The 19,695-nt window shown below is 37.3% G+C and overlaps 1 protein-coding gene across 1 annotated transcript; it reads left to right on the top strand.

Moving 5' to 3' along the window:
• The first annotated feature begins 521 nt into the window (after window positions 1–521).
• Window positions 522–17,239, top strand: BIRC3 (baculoviral IAP repeat containing 3). Its single transcript, XM_061204014.1, has 9 exons — window positions 522–633; window positions 4,997–8,145; window positions 8,253–8,352; window positions 10,017–10,095; window positions 10,891–10,939; window positions 12,528–12,770; window positions 15,911–16,165; window positions 16,436–16,477; window positions 16,595–17,239. The coding sequence occupies exons 2-9, from the start codon at window positions 7,293–7,295 to the stop codon at window positions 16,786–16,788; spliced, it is 1,815 nt and encodes a 604-aa protein (XP_061059997.1). The 5' UTR covers window positions 522–633; window positions 4,997–7,292; the 3' UTR covers window positions 16,789–17,239.
• The last annotated feature ends 2,456 nt before the right edge of the window (window positions 17,240–19,695 follow it).

Raw genomic sequence — 19,695 nt, 5'->3', positions numbered from 1 at the left:
AAACTGAAAAGGAGAATCTTGTGATTTTTTTTTTTTACAAACCCCTACATTTCCATTCATGCTTTACAATTATAACAGAATTAGAACAAAAAGTAAAAATTATCAGAAAGAGTTCACAAAGTTTCGCGGGTTTTTTTTTTTTTTTTATTATGTGGGAGATGGACCTTTTCCAGTCAGGCTGACCAATGCTCATCTTCCCCCTCACAGATTATCAAGATTTCCTCTGACCCACGAACAAAGCAGCAAAGGTATTTCAGTAAATGCCACGCCGATACGCCCCGGTTAAGAAACAGTCACGCTTTTCGGGTCATGGAAATCCCCGAGTGGGTCTGCCAGGCCACTGATTAAGGGGAAGTGTGTGTGGTTATTACCGCTGGAGTTCCCCTAAGTCTTAAGAGGAAAGCACCAGCGCACAAGCAAACCGCTGGGAGGAGTGCGGGACAAATGGAGCGAGGTGGGGGTGGGGAAGGGGAGGAGCGGGGTGGGGGGGGGGAGGGAGACGTTTAAAAGGCAGCGTGAAACTCCAGCCCGCACCGAACAGCGGGGCGACGGCTGTCACCCGCCAAGACTCGGCCGGCACAACCCGACTGCCGCGCACCGGCCGGGGGCGGCAGGCCGGCCGGTAGAGCTGAGGTGAGTGAGCGAGCGTGCGCGTGCGCGCGACCGTTTGTGTCTGTGCGCGTGTCCGTGCGCGCGACCCCCCAACGTCTCCGCACTGCGTCCCGCGCGGGCGGGGGTCACGTCTGTCGCTCGCCTAGGAGCGCACGGTAATCAGACTTGCTCCAGGGCCCAGAGGTCGGCTCCAGGCCGGCTCTCGAGCCGACCAGGGACGGGAAGAGAGTGGGAGCCCGGGCGGCCCTTCCCGGCGCAGCCGCGCTGGTCCGGCCGGTCCTCGCCGCCGCCCAGACTTGCCCTCCAGCCGGTGGGGCTGCCGGGTCCGGCGCTGCCTCGCCGACACTCACTTTCCGCCCGCCTTCCTGCCGGGTGTGCAGTTTCTGTTTTCCTTTTGCAGTGAGTCAGTGGAATGGGGAAGCTTTGACAGTTGGTTTAACTCGATTGCCAAGAGATATCACCGGGCCTTAGACGGTGCCAGATGAGCTTCAGCACAGAGCCTAAAGCAGAGCTTGGGCATAGGAAGGACTCAGTAAAATCTTTTTTTAATGGACGGATGGAGGAGTGTTCCCAAGTGGTGGCAGAAAGAGCAGATTTTTGGTGGTTTTCCTGGTGATCAGCATGGAAACCCTGTAGTGCTCTTAATCTAGTTAGTAAAGTGCTGGAGGTATTTACCCGATCCTAATCTAACAGTAGTATTAACTTTGTTTGCCATTATTTGTTGCTAACATTAGGTGTTTCTAATACCCGCTATATTCAACGACTCCCTTAGAAGACTTTACATGTGTTTTCAGGTTTAATTCTCACAGTCCTAAGAAGCACTTGCCCAGGATCACACCCCTGGTATGCGGAGACTGAATGATATTGGAAACTCAAGATGTCTGACTCCAAAGCCTGGTATTAAACCATCACTGAGCAGACTTTGTAGTCATTAATGTAAAATTGATGTCCTTAACACCATGCAAATGAGGGTGCTGCGGTCCTGGGGGGCTCAGTCAAGTTAGCAAAATTCACTTCTCGGCAAAAAGTCTTAGTGTCTACATTATATGCCAGGCTGAATGGATGGTGGGAGTGGGAGGGCTGGTACAGAGCTGAAACACGGTCCTGCTGTGAAGGAGCTCACAGACTAGGGGGAGGCAGAGAGAAACGGCACACTTAAACTCCAGTGTCTGAGACATGGATGTGCTAAGTGCCCCAGAGGGTAGACACACCCAACATCGCTGGCATCAGGGAGGTTGCCCACTAGAAATGATAGAGTAAGAAGAGATGAGGTTGGGGACTTGAGCCAATCTGAGAAGGAGCCACAAGAAAGGAAAGAGGAATCCCAAGAGAGTGGTATCAGAAGCCAAGGGACTAGAACATTTCTTAGAGGAAGTGGACCCCAGTGTCAGGTGTGAAAAATTCCACTGGTTTTGGGAAAGAAAAGATTGGTGTTACTCATACTGGGAGTGGTTTTCCACAGACGTAGAAAACAAACATGGTTACCAAAGGGAAAGGCGGGGGATGGATAAATTAGGAGGATGGGATTGACATATACACACTACTATATATAAAATAGATAACCAAGAGTGGCCCCCGCTTGCCGCAGCTAGAGAAAGCCCTCGCACAGAAAACGAAGACCCAACACAGCCATAAATAAATTAATTAATTAAAAAAAAAAAGAAAAAAAAAATAGATAACCAACAAGGACCTACTGTACAGCACAGGAGCTATACTCACTATTTTGTAATAACCTATAAGGGAAAAGAATCTGAAAAAGAATATATATATATAAAATTGAATCATTGTGCTGTACACCTGAAGCTAACACAACATTGTAAATCAACTATACTTCAAATAAATAAAAGAAAAAGAGAGAGTGGTTTTAAGTGGTGCTGGCTAAAGCCAGTTGTATTGGGAGACCTTCACCGTAGACAGTTGTTCATTTCATTTGGTTGTGAAGCGAAGGTGAGATACAGGGTAAGTTGCTAGAGTGAAAAGTAGCGTTGAAAGAGGGTTTTTTGGTTTTGTTTTCATTTGAAAGCTGAGACAGAATTAAGCATGCTTGTTCTATTGAAGGAAAAGACCCAGTAGAGAGAGTTGAAGAAATGAAGAGGATGGGGTTAAGAGCAAGGTTTCTGAGGCCAGTGGGGGAGGATGGGATTCTTTTAAGTGAGGCAGTAAGTGGGTTGTGAGCAAAAAGGGCATGGATTTGAGAATGTGAAAGGAGTACTACTCAATGATGTCTCTTTTCTTTAAGAAATTGAAGGCAAAACAATCTACTGAAAGTGAGATGGGGAGTTATGGAGGAGAAATTTGAGGAAGGTATTGAAGGGTTAGAAGAGTTGCATAGGCCGGTGGGCTAGGCTAAGAAGAATTGCTGAGAGATAGTGAAGGGCCAGCCAAGGTGGAGTCTGACGTCATGCCAGTCTCTGTCTACAAGGTTGTAGATCTTCCCCAGCAGCATTTATAATTCTAGGTGTTGGAAATGGTTAAGACAGAGTTTGAATGGATCCAGGGTTGGCATCTTGGCATATTTTTGTATATTTATTGTATAACTGTTGCCTAAATGTCCACAGACATGCCTTGTTTCCACATCAAAGCTTCTTTAGGGTAAGATCTGTGTAAGGGGTTTGAAATCTCAACTGCATAGGGGCCAGGCAGGTGATATAAATGAACAAAATTAGGGGTGTCTTTTTTAAACAAAAGCACACTTTGCTTACATATTTAACATGTAGGAATAGTCTTTCTTTCCACAAAGAATTATGTCACTCTCATTTTTCTCAAAAAATGTCCCTCTTTGTTTACCTTTCATTTTTGTTACTTTTGATAGACACAGGTTTTAGAACAATTCCATTTTCTTCATAATTCTACTGTGAGAAAAACAACAGTGCCAGCTCAGTGACAAAAAGCAACTGAGAGTCTCCGTATCAGAGTGCCAGAGGGGAGAGCGTGTGCCTTCCCTAAAGGGTGCAGCCGCTGCTCGGCACTAGCTGATTGTTGCCATGCAGGAATATATGCCCGCTGTAGCCAGATCTTCTGACTTTTCAGGATAAGGTTGGGATCTAGAATGTCATGGGAAATCTCTTACTTTTTTTTTTTTTTGGCCCCTCCATGTGTGGCATGTGGGATCTTAGTTCACTGTCCAGGGATTGAACCCTCGCCCCCTGCAGTGGAAGCACGGGGTCTTAACCACTGGACCACCAGGGAAGTCCAGAAATCTCTTATTTATTACTTTTTTTTTTAACAGAAATCCCTTTTTAAAAAAATTTATTTATTTTATTTTTATTTATTTTTGGCTGCGTTGGATCTTTGTTGCAGTGCGCAGGCTTCTCCTTGCAGTGACTTCTCTTGCTGCGGAGCACGGGCTCTAGGCGCGCGGGCTTCAGTAGTTGTGGCTCGTGAGCTCTAGAGCACAGGCTCAGTAGTTGTGGTGCACAGGCTTAGTTGTTCCGCGGCATGTGGGACCTTCCTGGACCAGGGCTCAAACCCATGTCCCCTGCATTGGCAGGCGGATTCCTAACCACTGAGCCACCAGGGAAGCCCAGAAATCTCTTACTTTTAAATAATGTTGGTAAGGGACTTCCCTGGTGGCACAGGTGTTAAGAATCCGCCTGCCAATGCAGGGGACATGGGTTTGAGCCCTGGTCCAGGAAGGTCCCACATGCCGCGGAACAACTAAGCCTGTGCACCACAACTACTGAGCCTGCACTCTAGAGCCCACGAGCCACAACTACTGAAGCCCGCGCGCCTAGGGCCCGAGCTCCGCAGCAAGAGAAACCACTGCAATGAGAAGCCCGCTCACCGCTACGAAGAGTAGCCCTGCTCGATGCAACTAGAGAAAGCCCGTGTGCAGCAATGAAGACCCAATGCAACCAAATAAATAAATAAATAAAAATAAAATAAATTTTAAAAAAAATGTTGGTAATTAACTAAAACATTTAAACGTACTGTGGTATTTTTCCAAGAAAAATCTTACTTGGAAAACTGGTTAAATTCAAATAAGGCATATAGATTAATTAACAGCATTGTATCAGTGTTACTTTCCTGGTTTCTATGGTTATACGTGGATATGTAAGTGCAGGATATGTGGGAACTCTTATTTTTATAAGTTTTCTCTATGTATAAATTAATTGCAAAATAAAAAGTTAAAAAAATTAGTGAAATGCTGGAGTCCAATTCTGTACAAGCCAAACATAATACCTCTGCTGGCCACCAGTTTGAGCCTTCTGGTTTTCATCTGGGATTTCTTGGCCTCTGCAGTACCTAATACAGCACCTTGTATGTCACAGACATTCAGTAAATACTAGTGCTCTGCTTTGGAAAAAATGTTTAAAAAGAGATCATGGTGTTACATCTATGAATTATTTGACTTTTAAAACTGTCTTTTTTTTTTTTTTAACAGGTTTTACAAAAGAGACGAACTGTTCTACTTCTTCTAGGTTTATTCCAGTTTTTTCTATAAATCAAAACATCTCAAAATGGAGGCCTAAAACTCTTAAAAGGGACTTAGTCTAATCTCCGGGAGGTAGTTTTGTGCATGAATAAACAAAGTAGTTAACAGGAGTTTTTGGTATCCAAAGAATGTTAATTTTAAAAATATGATCTGGTTATAAGAGGTATAACTATAAAGTAATAATAAGTTTGATTCTGAATTTGATTTGTGGATATAAAGAAATGATTGTAGCTGGGACATATTGTTGAACTACTTTTTTCAAAGTTGGCCAGGCAGTCTCCCACTGGCTGCTGTGTAGAATAGAAAAAAGTACCTGTGTTTGGTAAAGATTTAAAAATGAGTGACAGTTATCTAGAACAAAGAGTTAATATTCAACCCTCTGCTAAATTAGAGAAACATGCATATAAAACCTTTGGCATGTTAAAAGATTTCTGCGATGACAAAGAAATGTCAAGAACAAAACTTTTTGATAGGTGCAACAAATTTAGAGCAAGTATGAAAGATAAACGTGATGATTGGTAAAGAAATTAACCATTTATAAGACTGTTGATATTTTGAAAGTCAAAACTTTAGTTTGTTCAAATGGGCTGTTATTTCTGAGAATAATTAGAATGAGAATGATGACTGGATGGTTACATTTTGGTAAATGAACAAACTTATTCCAAAAGAAAATTCACACAGAGACAGTAGTAACACCAAGAATGAAAGGAATACTGAAGTTAGACATAATAATTCACCTTTGAGGGCAATTTTCACTGGTATTTAGATATGTTTCTTCTCCCACCTGGAAATAAAGCATTGAAGTCTGCAGTAAAAAGCCCCAACACATGTGGGACCCAGGAAGCATGCTTGCAAAACACGTCTAGAAAAAAAAAACCATGGTGACTTGTTTATTGGTTATTACTGACATTATTGACACAGAACCTACTTACTAAAAGCTACTTACAATTGAGAAATTCTGAATTTTGAGATCTCTGCTGTTCAAAAGAAGTGGATTGTGACAAAATAAATTTATTATTTTTTGTCATGATAAATTCTGGTTCAAGGTATGCTACTTGTGAAATAATTTCTGACGAAAGCCAGATTTTTTTATCCATCTTTTTTTTTTTTTTGATTATTTATCTTAGCTTGCAGACTCAGCACTCTGACTTTTGACTGTTTTTAAAAGTAAATCCATTATCAGGAGATTTGATATTGGTTCTCAACAGCATGAAACTGAGTCTAAAAGACCAAGTGAGCAAATATATTCATCTCTGATAATTTATTTGAAATGCAATGTTTAATTTGCTAAGATCTAGTGGTATTGCTATGACTAAGCAATCAGGTACCTATCTATGGGAAGTAATTATTATTTAATAAATCTTGAAACCAGGTCTTGAGATGTATGAACCAATTCTGATACTACTTAAGCTCTTTATTTGGAAGAAAATTTTGAATTGTTTTGTTCTCCCTAATAAAATGGTTGTAGGAAGAAAAATTAATTTGAGCAAGATTTTGGATAGACTGTATTTCATTGAATCTAAGATGTCATCATTTGTAAAGGACACCATTATTTTATGTACCTCTAAGAAATAAAAATGCTGTTAATTTAAATGTGACATGCCATTCATTAATTGTAAGATACCTCTCCATAGCAGAGATATTAAAACATGCATCTTAGAATCACTGAAATATGATAGTCCATTCTTTCCCTCTTTTGAGGTAGGTCTTATGCTTTTTTTTTTTTCTGGCTACCAAATTTCACAATTTAAAAAAAGCAAAATAAACATAGTTTGAATATTTTTGTGTGTATAGAACACTTACACAGCATAACTTTCCACCAAAACAAACTAGGTATGTGAGACATTTTATCTTCAGGCTGACTGGATGTCACTGAAGCATACTAGTGGAGAAGGTGACCTACCTGTGGAGATACCTGACACTAAATGGCATCTTGATAACCTAAAGCACTCTACACTTTTATGAAGGGTTTTAATTTTCATCACAAGGTACTGTGTAGCATCATGTTTACATTGTATGCAAGAGTATACAAAGGTGCAGGTACTTAATTGGCCCTTAAAATGTATCAATATAGGATTTAGAATCTTGCCATGCTGTAACCCTAAATGCATAGAAGAAAAAAGAATGAAAGATTTCCTGTTCTTAGTGTTCAATCTAGTACTAAAATTAATAAAAATCAAAACCCATGCACAAAACTACCTCCCCAGAGAAAGGCTAGTCCCTTTTCCTCCCCATCCATTTCATTATGAACATAGTAGAAAATAGCATATTCTTATCAAATTTGATGAAAAGTGCCAACATGTTTGAATTGAAGTATGATTTTTCATGTGAGCTGTACCGAATGTCTACCTATTCGGCTTTCCCCGCCGGTGTTCCTGTCTCAGAAAGGAGTCTTGCTCGTGCTGGTTTTTATTATACTGGTGTGAATGACAAGGTCAAATGCTTCTGTTGCGGTCTGATGCTGGATAACTGGAAACAAGGAGACAATCCTATTGAAAAGCATAAAAAGTTGTATCCTAGCTGTAGCTTTGTTCAAAATCTGAATTCAGCTAACATCTCAGGAGCCACTTCTCAGCCTACTTTTCCTTCTTCAGTAACAAATTCCACGCACTCATTACTTCCAAGTTTGGAAAACAGTGGCTATTTCAGTGGCTCTTATTCAAGCTTTCCATCAAATCTTTTGAACTCTGGACCAAATCAAGATTTTTCTGCCTTGAGGATAAGTCCCTACCGTTGTGCAATGAATACCGAAAAAGCCAGATTACTTACTTTCCAGATGTGGCCATTGACTTTTCTGTCACCAACAGATCTGGCAAAAGCAGGCTTTTACTACATAGGACCTGGAGATAGAGTGGCCTGCTTTGCCTGTGGTGGAAAATTGAGCAACTGGGAACCGAAGGATGATGCTATGTCAGAACACCTGAGACATTTCCCCAGCTGCCCATTTTTAGGAAATCAGCTTCAAGGCACTTCAAGATACACTGTTTCTAATCTGAGCATGCAGACATATGCAGCCCGCTTCAGAACATTCTGTAACTGGCCCTCTAGTGTTCCAGTTCATCCTGAGCAGCTTGCAAATGCAGGTTTTTATTATATGGGTAAGAAAATCTGATAATAAAAAACAAATATTCAACATGTGTTATCTCATACATTTTAGTGGTCAAATTATATGTATTCATAAGTTTTGGTCCAAAATTAATTTTAGGTCACAGTGATGATGTGAAATGCTTTTGCTGTGATGGTGGGCTGAGGTGTTGGGAATCTGGAGATGATCCATGGGTGGAACATGCCAAGTGGTTTCCAAGGTAATTGTTTTGAAATTTTCTTTGCAAGTGTGTGTGATTATTGTGAGAGGAGTTATATGTGTTTACCTTATAATCAACTGTTACTTTATTCTGTCTTTGTTTCAAAAATACATTTATGAATAAACTTAGGAGGGATTACTTAGAAAAATAATTACTTAAAAGGTTTCGATGGAAATTTAAGATAAAGAGGAAATAATTTAGGGTTTCTTTGTGTGTGTAATTAATATATATACATGTATATTAAAATAACATATGCTCATTATAAAACCAAAGTTACACATTGTAGGAAAGTACAGAGACAAAAAAAATTTAAATGTCCAGAAATCTCACCACCTAAAGATGACCACAGTCACCATTTTAGTGAACATCCCTCCAGAGACATCTCTTTATGCATATGTACATATATAGATAAATGTATACAATTTTACATGAATTAGATATATTTACTGTTTTGAAACTTTTTTCAGTCAACATGTTTTGAACAGATTTCCATTTATTCAACGCTCAATAATATTAACTGATTACCTATTATCAGGCACTATTGTAGATGCTTCATATACTCAGTTGAACAAAACCAAGACTCCTGGTCTCATATGCTAAACTTACAGCAGGAGAGGGCAGACAATGAATAAAAACTTAATAAATAAGTTATATAACATGTTGGAAGATAATAAGTGCTATGGATAAAAAGAAAAAAGGGAGCTGGGTAAGGGAGATCAGAGGCACCAGGCTGGTTACAATGTTAAGTAGGGTCATCAGAGTAAATATAGACCCATCTTATCTGTTTTGATCACTACATAGCATTTTGTTGTCAACACTTTTGATTATTCTATACTTGTTTACACTCTCCCTTTTTTACTAATATCAGGTAGCCTATAATTATATTTTTCATGGTCAACACTTTTAGTATTTTTAGTGTTGACTACTAAACTTAGTATCCTAACATTTGCATTATATAATTTTTTATATGATACTATGTCTTCGTTTATAGCAACTTTGCACTCCCCAAATATTTCAGAGTTCAAAAATTATGAAGATTAAAAAGAACACCTTACATAGACATTTTAAAAAAGTGCTGCTAGGTGTCTACTGTGGTAATTTTGTGAATATATAAAAAGAACAGTAAATTTGCTTTGGTAGTGTCATGAATTCATTTTGTACTGAAAGTTGACCATGGATGTATATTATCTAGAAACTACCAAACTTGTGAATGTCTGACTTCTTAGAAAATGTGTTCAGCTTCCTCATTCTTTCTATGTATATTTTCAGTTTTAAACATACAAAGCTTATGTATGAACAGTATCATTTATTAGGGAACTTTCTACCTGTCTCCTTGGCTCGTTATGAATGTTCAGAATGTTTTTAGGAATCTTAGAATAGTTGAAGAGAGCAGCAAGGACCTCGGAGTGGAGACAGCCTTACTTATCTCAGTAGACTGAGAGCCTCACAACCCTTATCCACATCAGCCTCGGCCGATTACCAGTTACAGCCTTCCTCTTGCTTACATCATCTTGCCTTTGAGTGCAGTATCTCTTATCACTTCCTATATGCTAAATGAATAGTCAAGTGGTTATAATTATGTTTATGTTCATTTGAAATATTTAGCAGTCTACAAATGACCAGATTAAAATAACCCCCCAGATTTAATTTCGCTTACATTTTAGGTGTGAGTACTTGATACGAATTAAAGGACAAGAGTTCATCAGTCGAATTCAAGCCAGTTACCCTCATCTACTTGAACAGGTAGGGACAGTTTTTTTGTTTTTTAGATCATTCATTAAATTGATTTTCTGATAAATTATTTTCTGATAATTACAGAGAGTAGTATTTTAGTGAAAAGACAAGTCAATTTAAAAATACATTTTCTTTTTTCAACACCCAGCATGATCTTAGGGAGTGCTATTCTTTGGATAACAGCAGATCCAGAATTAGAAACCTTCTGAAAAATAATATTTAAGTTATGTTTCTGAGTATTTCTCCAACTAAGTTGCAATAAATTAAATTATTTGAGGAAAAAAATTGACTGGATAGTAGCATTTAATAGTTTTACTATATAAATTTTTCTTAAAAGGATTTGAGGAAGATAATTGTATTGCTCTTTCTAATCTTCCCAGAAAAGCAAGTAAGAACTTAGAGAATAGTTTGAGGGTCAAACACTTCCTAGCCACAGTCAATGGAAATAAAGGGTCCAGCTTATCCCAAAGGAGCACCCAGAAAATGGAAGATCTTTGGGATGATAGGCAAACAGTGATTGTCTTACAGGTCACTGAAAAGGTGTAGCCCTTTTCCTGCCTTAATGAAAATGGATTTTATTTGTTAATACACACATACACACGCACACACAAAGAAACTCTATTGGTTTATGGCCTACAGAATTGCTGTTGAATGTAAATGAAATTCTGCTTTTGACATAAAAAATTATGTTGCCAGTAAACAAGTCAGTTTGCAATAAATTGAATAAATTAGGTCTCTTGATTAATTTTTATTGCAATGAACAAGATAAGATTTACATTTTAATTTATATACATTTTTTTGTAGCTGTTATCTACTTCAGACAATCCAGAAGATGAAAATGCAGAGTCACCAAGTATGTATACTAATACTAATTAGTACATTTAAATATTAGAACCATTTGATACTGTTAAGATTGAAAGTTGATAATTATAATAATGTACATTTATATTATGATTTATAATTTACAATGAATTTTCAAATACATTATTGATATTTTTCAAATTTTAGTGCATATCATAATTGCCTGAGGAACTCTAAAAAATATTACAGATTTCTAGTCTCCACTTTAACCCTACTAAATTGAATCAAAGTATGTGAAGGTAGGGCTTGAGCATCTATAGTTTTAACAAGCTTCAGACATCCAGCCTAACCCTTGTTCTCAGAACAGTGTGGGAACGGGTGCACTATGACATTAGATTGCATACATATTCTTTCTATGAAACGGAGAGAGTAGAAAATAATATTCTCATTTTTCAATAGGTACTCAGAGGCTCAGAGAGGTTAAGTGACTTGTCCACCACCTTAAACTTGAAAGGTGATAGAGCCAATATTTGAACAAGCTCTTCTCCCTTATCTAGTGTTAATTCAATTCAATAAATATTTGTTGTGCTTCTGCTTTTCTGGGGAAAGAACAGAGAACAGGATAAACATAACACCTGCTCTCATGAGCTAGTGGTCTAAGGAATACAGGCAAATACACAGATAGGAGAACAGTATGGAAAGTAAAGTGTGCTCTGAGAGCACATGCGGGACAATTAGCCCAGACTTGGAAGATCAGAAAAGGCTTTCCAGAGGAAGTATTTGTCTTAGCACAGAATCAAAGGGAAGAATAGTAGTTAACCAATTAACAATGGGAGGAAAAGAATATTCTTGGCAGAGAGAACAGCACATGAAAGACTTAAGTGACAAAAGAGAACAGGCACACTTGAAGAACTGAACAAAATTCTGTATGGCTAGAAGTAGGATTTGCGAACAGATAAATGAATGAAGCAGGCTAGCTTAAGAGTGGTCAGCACTGTAGGCGGAATTTGACCCAAGAGCCGTCAGTTTGTGGCTTCTGGGATAGAAGGCGAATGAGTAAGTGGCAAGAGATGAGGCTGAAGGGGTAAACAGGGTCCAGATTGCATAAGATATTGTAAGGCACAGTTGAATGTTATCCTAAAAGCAAAGGAATTGTTGTTGGAATTTAAGAAGGAATGTGACACGTTCAGATTTGTGTCTTTAAAAAGTCATTCTGGTTACAATGTTGAGAATGAATTAGACAGGAGCAATGTTTTAGGAGGCCATTGCAGTAATAGATATGAGTGATTACAATTGGCCTCTTTCAAAATTATGTTAAACATATTTGATTTAGAAAGCTCATTTGTTCATTCAACATGGGGAAAAAGGAATCTCAGTGCTGGTGGGGATGATCCCAACATTCTGTTTCTTTCTCCCACTCATATTTATGCCAGATAATGCATATTTTGAATCTGAATACAATATTCCATATTCCTATTTTAGTGACTGAACATGTATATCGTTATTTTAAATTTAAGAAAGGTAATACAAAATAGTACCTACACATTTTCTGGGCCTTATGTTTTTGATATTGTAATAACTCGCAATTTAGAAAATATACAGACTATCCCAATATGTTTTAAATTCTTTATTCCGTATAGTTATTCATTTTGGACCTGGAGAAAACCATTCAGAAGATGCAGTCATGATGAATACACCTGTTGTTAAAGCTGCTTTGGAAATGGGCTTTAGTAGAAGGCTGGTAAAGCAGACAGTTCAGAGTAAAATCCTAACAACTGGAGAGAATTACAAAACTGTCAGTGATCTTGTATTAGATTTACTTAATGCAGAAGATGAAATAAGGGAAGAGGAGAAAGAAAGAGCAACTGAGGAAAAAGAATCAGGTACACATATTTACTTACAGTCTCCATTTCCGTAAGGATGTCACTGTACATAAGTTATTGAAAATATAGTCCATCCAGTTGGATTTTAAGTTCAATATTCTGCATTTGAATTCTGAAAACTTTCTTCACATTAAAATATATTTGAATTGCTTATTAGTAAATTGAAAATATAAGTACATATATTGAGTGAAAGCATTGTTTCCTGCTTTTTCTTAATTTCTATTTTTATTCTGGGTAATTGACTGTGTATGTAATTATTCATGGCACATTTTTGATCCCAGACTAGTTGCTCACTCCTCTTTGCTATAAATTGGGGTGGGATCAGGGACAATTACTAATTTTAATATTAGCATAACAGTGTGTCTCAGCCTGTGACTATAAATTAATGTACAAATTATGATTAAGTTTCCTATTTGCCCACACAAGAACCGAGTTCCCCTTTGGAGTGCCCCTCTGTTATTTAGGGGAGCTCTAAGACACTGTTTCACATTCTCCCAAGACAAGTTATCCATGCCCTTCCATGCTAGCCTTATCTGCTCCCTGTTGCCTCTACTGTGTTGAGGCTTATCCCCTCCTCTGGATGAGCATGTTCATTCTCATCTGGTTGCTCCACTGCCATCATCACTCTGGCCTAGACAAAGAGAAATGTTGATCTCTCCTTTGCCACTCCTTCCGAAGCATGGACCAGATCCAAGAGTCCTTTCAACACAGCTGAAAACAGACTACAACTTTTAACAAGCTCTTACTGGAGATTTAGGGATAACAGAAGGGCATTACATCACAGATGGCAGTTGACAGCTATAACTGTATGTGGCCTCTCTTGGTGCCCCTAAGCCCGTCCTCATGAATCTCTTTGCCTAGCTCCTGATTCATCTCTCTAGCTCTGGCCAGTTTTAACAAATGACTAGGAAAGTCCCAAGCAAAGCTCAGGCCCCCAAATATCCACAAAGCCCAGAATGAGAAAGGTTTGCCCCATATCCTTGTCCAAGGCCATCTGGGACCTCTTTCTTCCCAGGATGGTTGACAGTGAGATTGCCCACTCCATTCCCGGAAAAACCTACCCCTGGCCAACCCAGACAAACATATCAGATCATAGGAATACAGCATCCTCTATTTACCAAAGTGTGAATTATTCAGTTCTCCATGTCACCAGTACAGCCGCAACGTAGTCCAAGTTCATCTTTGCCCAGCCAAGTTCTCCTTTTCATCGTGAAGTGAAGATAGGGCTGCATGTCCTTCCTGTAGTCCTCTCAGTCTTACCACTGGTCGTCAGTGAACAACTGCTCAAAGAAGAGAACACCCATTTCCACAATTGTTTATAGACCCTTAGAAGTCTAAAGCCATCCAGCTATAAAATACTTATTTTTCTTCCAAAAAAAAATCAGTAGTTTCCAGAGATGACTCCAAGTCAACAGTATACAATAGCTTGCATTGTCAAAAATACCCGTTAAGCTTCTCAGCTCACTGTTATATCCATACTACCTAGCACAGTATCTGTATATAGTCTGTGCTCAAGAAATATTTTTTTGAATGACAATGAAAATACTTACGTTTATGTTACTGATTACTTTATAGTTTCCCAGAACAGTAGGTGAGTGATTTCTTGACAGATGTGTAAATAAAGAGGCAACTTAGGATATTTTTTCCAGGATAAAAGAATGATATGCTTCAAAGGTTTATTCAAGTCTTCACCTCTTATAAACCAGAATACAGTCTATGACTTTGAAGTGAGACTATTTTCTGCAGCTACGAGCAATCCAATTTTAGAAATCTTAAGAGTTTCAGAGAACTTCTTACATTAGTTTAAGTAAAATGTAATTAGAAAAATTAAAAATTAAAAAATTAATGTACTTTAACATCAAGTATAAATTATATTTTAATTTTCTAAAATATCACTACTTCCTAACCATAGATTACTTAACAATATGTTAAGTTCTAATTCTTCCATCCCTCTGGCTGTTATTTCTTTGTTCTTACTGCTGTTTAAATTGCCGAGGCCTGATGGTTCATTTGTTCAACAGGTATTTGTGGAACATTGACTTTGTGCCAGACACTGTTCTAGGTCCTGATCCTTTTCTCATTTATTCTCAGAGCTTCAGTTCTCTTCAAAATGTATATCTCGAGGCTGGACTTTCTGACTAAGCACTGTTTTTTATTCCTTACTAAACAGTTCTATTTATATGTCCTATTATTTGACAAAGTCAGAGTTTCTAAAATCTAACGATCATCTCCCCTCAAATAATTCTTCTTTAGACAGCCCAACTTCTCTTTTTATTTTATAGAAAAGCTTTATGGATCATGGTAAAACTATATGATAGTTAATTAATAAACTTGGAATCATAAGTCATATTCCAAAGAGATAATAAAATTGCAGAGTTTCAAATGTAAAATATTTTACCACTAGATACAAAATCTAGATCTGGAAGAAGAATACAGAGATCCTATAGGACAGGAAGGTATTGACAAGTAGGATTTATTTTTCAAAATGCTGTTAGTGCCTTTCCCCCCTTACTATAAAACATTGAGGTAATAGCAATATCATGTCTAATTTTGGGAAATAATAATTAATTAATAATTTCATCTTAAAATGGAATTTTAAAGAAGTTTTATGGGTGACTGATAATTTAAGAAAAAAATGTTCTATCATTTTAATTCCCTTGATTTTGCCTTTCCCTACTTTGACTAGATTGGATAAAAATTTCAATTTTATTTGGTTCTAAGTTTTATTTGGTTAAAGGATTGGTAGTATTGCAGAATGGTAGAGAGCATAGATTATGAAACCAAATTGCCTCAGTTTGACTTTTGCTAGTTGTGTGTCCTTTAGCAATTTACTTGCCTCACTGTACCTCTATTTTCTTATCTGCTAAATAAGGGTACTAGTACCTACTTCAAAGGGCTGTTGTGAAGATGAAATGAGTTAATACATGGAAAGTGCCTACCACAGTGCTCAGTGTTAGTTCTTATTATAAGTAGAGTTATTATCAAGCACGGGGCATCAGGTACCCCCAAAGCTAGCAATCAACTTCAGTGCCAACTGATTATGAATTATGGTTGTTTTCATTCAGTTATATGTGTATATGTGGAAGGAAGTTTGTGGGCAGAGTTTGAACGTGATTGTGTTTGTGTTCTTTTCTATAAAGATGACCTATCATTAATCCGGAAGAATAGAATGGCACTTTTTCAACATTTGACTTGTACGCTTCCAATCCTGGATAGTCTACTAACTGCCAGAGTGATTAGCGAGCAAGAACGTGATGTTATTAAACAAAAAACACAGACATCCTTACAAGCAAGAGAACTGATTGATACTATCTTAGTAAAAGGAAATTTTGCAGCCACCATATTCAAAAACTCTCTACAAGAAATTGACCCCATGTTATACCAGCATTTATTTGGTGAGTGCTGGAAAATTACTTTTTGAACTTCCTAGGTCAATTGAAAATACGCTTTTATTAATGATTTGTGATTATTGAAAATAATTCAACCTAATTTATAAACTATTAATTGTACAAAAAAAAGATTGAAGGCTTTCATTGCCTTGACATTATGAAAATTATCTATAGTATTTGGCCAGAGTCTAAACTGTTAGTTTAAAATATATATTCTGTGACTAAATATTGTTAACCTTATTTGTCATAGTAATGCTTTTGCTTTTTCTCCCTTAGTGCAACAAGACATAAAATACATTCCCACAGAAAATGTTTCAGGTAAAATAGCATTAATAACTTAAATCAGTAGAAAACATTGTTTTTTATTTTCTTGGCTTTTCATTGGAGGAGAAGCAGCAAATTGCCCTTTATTAAAATTTTTTTTTTTCTTCTTAGATTTACCAATGGAAGAACAATTGCGGAGACTACAAGAAGAAAGAACATGTAAAGTGTGTATGGACAAAGAAGTGTCCATAGTGTTTATTCCTTGCGGTCATCTAGTAGTTTGCAAAGATTGTGCCCCTTCTCTAAGAAAATGCCCTATTTGTAGAGGTACAATCAAGGGTACAGTTCGTACATTTCTTTCATGAAGAAGATCTAAAACTTTGTCTAAACTTTAGAATTAGTGGATTACATGTATTGTAATTTTAACTTTGATACTGATTTGGTTTCTTTAAGATTTCTTATTTATTTACAACAATTTTGTTTTATATAAATATTTATCTAAAACATGAACATACATAATTTATGTAGCAAGGGAATGATAGGCTTTTGTTTTTGTGAACAAAAAACAGGGATAGCACTATAAGCACAATACTAAATGAAAATTTCAGCACTATTGAAATTGTAAGTGAAGTAAAATTTAAGATTTTGAACTGAACTTTCAGAATTTTAAATATTTTGGAGTTGTATTAAGGATCAGGAACATGGATTCTCTAGCTTTTTCCATCAATGTCCTATACATAGAAGGTCTTGATGTTTGTTGAATGACTTTTTCAGGACGTGATGTTTTTGTAAAGAATTCTGTGAGGAACATTTTAATAAAGCAATCAAAATTACGCTTGTTCTTAATACCTTCATTTCTATGATAATCGGATAGTTTACTGACTCCCAGCCTCCTTCCATCCCTCCCTAAGACCTCTTGAATATTGAACTACAGTTTAGATCCCTTTCTGTAAGATGCTTCTTCATTTATACTTGTAGAGCACAGGGGTCAACCACACCTGGCTTTAATCTATAGGATTTTATAGGATGTCTGAGTCAAAATCAAATAATCTTCCCAGTAAATTTCTTTATTCATTTGTCTGTTGATTCATTCAAGGAAGTCTCATGCCTGCCCTACCCATTGGGAAAAGCCCCTAGTTTTATTCTCTCCACTTTGGTATTAATTCTGGGACTTGAAAAGTACACTGGTTAGCAGCGTTTGGAACAAACAGCTTGTTCTCATAAATCAATTTGTTCTGTACTGCCAGTGCAGAAAAATTTCCTTCTTTGCATTACTTTTGGGTACTCAACATGTCCAATTCATAATTCTCTATCCTTTGCTTCCTGTAGAGTTTTTAGGGCTTTAAAACCAGAAGTGACACTATAGTTGGGAATAGTCTGGAGAGACAAGCAAAGGCCAATCATCTAAACCAGTTCTAGATGTCTGCTGGAGTTCTACAGAAAGATTAGGAACCAAACAAGAGGGGGAGATTCCATCTCTTCATTCTGATGCTGGGAGACTACTTAGGATGCAACTGATTTTGCCTCTTGGTTAGAAGATTCAGTTGGCTAGCCTCATGCTAACCACAGTGTCCTGCTGGGGTGCAAGGCTGAATCCATTGTATTATTGCTTAGGTGATTTGTAACTCAGCTTGAAGATAAATATTTAGATAGTATATACCCTTCTTGCAGCAGCTATTTCTTATCTGGTTCTTAGTTCATACTACACTTAATATTTGAACTTTGTCATCTCCACTGTGAAACTCTTGCTCATTTCTCATTTTGGTAATACATGTATAGCTAACATAACCAACCTATTTATCCAGATATTTTGTTATTTGCCTAAGTGTTAGTTAAATTGAAATTTTGTTTTGGAAAAAAAAAGTCACTGTAGTTAATAATGGTAGCTTCACTTGCTGATGGCATGTTTTTAGGTGCTTGACATTAGGCATGTTTTTAGGTGCTTGACATGCATTCATTCATTTGATTTCTCCAACTTCACCCACCATCCAACCTGGCCTTCAGTCCCCAGAATTGGGTAGATAATTTAAACCTCAATATACAATATATAATAAGCGTTATAATTCAGAACTTTGCAATGGGCTTAATTTCATACTTAGGTTATGCTCCTTATAACTTCCATCCATTCTTTTTATCCATTTCCTTATATTACTTGATACTATTAGCCATTAAATTCCTTTGCAGTCACAGGCAATGTCATTCAACCATCTTTACCTCCTTTTGACGTCTTGCACATCATAGTAGACAGTGTGGATGTTTATCATGTAAGTTCCAGTCAAAACTATCAGATGGGATGTTTAAGAGATTCACTATTTTAGAAGCAACACTAGTACCCTTGAAACAAAGAGTATTAGTAGGTCAGGATTACTCATTCTTTTAAAAACTGTGTCGACCCCTACCCTTCTAGTAAAGAAGAGATAGGCAAGGTCCAATCTCTGGAGTTTGTACCGTGCAAATACAATAATAGGTATTTTGCTCTTTATCAGGTTCTGACATGGCCCTGTATAGTTTTCAACCTCATTTTCTACCACTTTCCTCTTGTTCACTATATCTCAGCTACCTTGGCTTTCTTCAGTGTCTAAATAAATATGGCAAGCTCTTTTGCTTCAGGGTCTTTGACTGGACTGTTCTTTCATTCACTCTTTCCCTGACAAATTTCTGCTCATCAGGTCTTACTTAGCTTAGATGTTACTTCTTCAGAGAGGCCTTCTCTGACTTCCTCCATCTAAATTATACCCCTTAGACCGTCTTTCTGATGGCCTATTTGTTCTTTTTCTTCATGACATTTATCACAATTTGTATTTATACATTTATTTGTTTAATGTCATGTTCTACTGTCAAAATTTCCATGAGAAAAGGAACCATGTGTTTTGTTCACCAGTACGTGTCTAGCATCTATCTCAAAGCCTGACATAGAATAGGCCCTTACTGAAAAAAATGAGTGAATAAATGACTTTCTATGAGTGGGGGTGGGATGTAAGAGGGAATTTCTTCCTTCTTAATTACCACTGTTGTTAAAGTAATAAGGCATAATCATTGGTGGAGAATCATGGGCCAAATTCTGCACTTCTTTAGATATCAAAGGGAATTTTTAGCGAAGAGCGATCAACTTAGTTAAAAAAAGATTTATGTAGGAGGTGGGACTTGGGATTATTTTCAGAATGATGAAGCAAGGCATTTCCAGTTAGGGAAGAGCATTTTAAAAAGGTACAAATATGGGCATTAGAATCTTAATAATAACAATAATAAACTGACACTGAACTTGCATGTAC

This window comes from Eubalaena glacialis, chromosome 10 (assembly GCF_028564815.1).
Source record: "Eubalaena glacialis isolate mEubGla1 chromosome 10, mEubGla1.1.hap2.+ XY, whole genome shotgun sequence".
In the NCBI taxonomy this organism is placed as follows: domain Eukaryota; kingdom Metazoa; phylum Chordata; class Mammalia; order Artiodactyla; family Balaenidae; genus Eubalaena; species Eubalaena glacialis.
The sequence above is the reverse complement of the archived record's forward strand: the minus strand, read 5'-3'. Positions and strand labels throughout refer to the sequence as shown.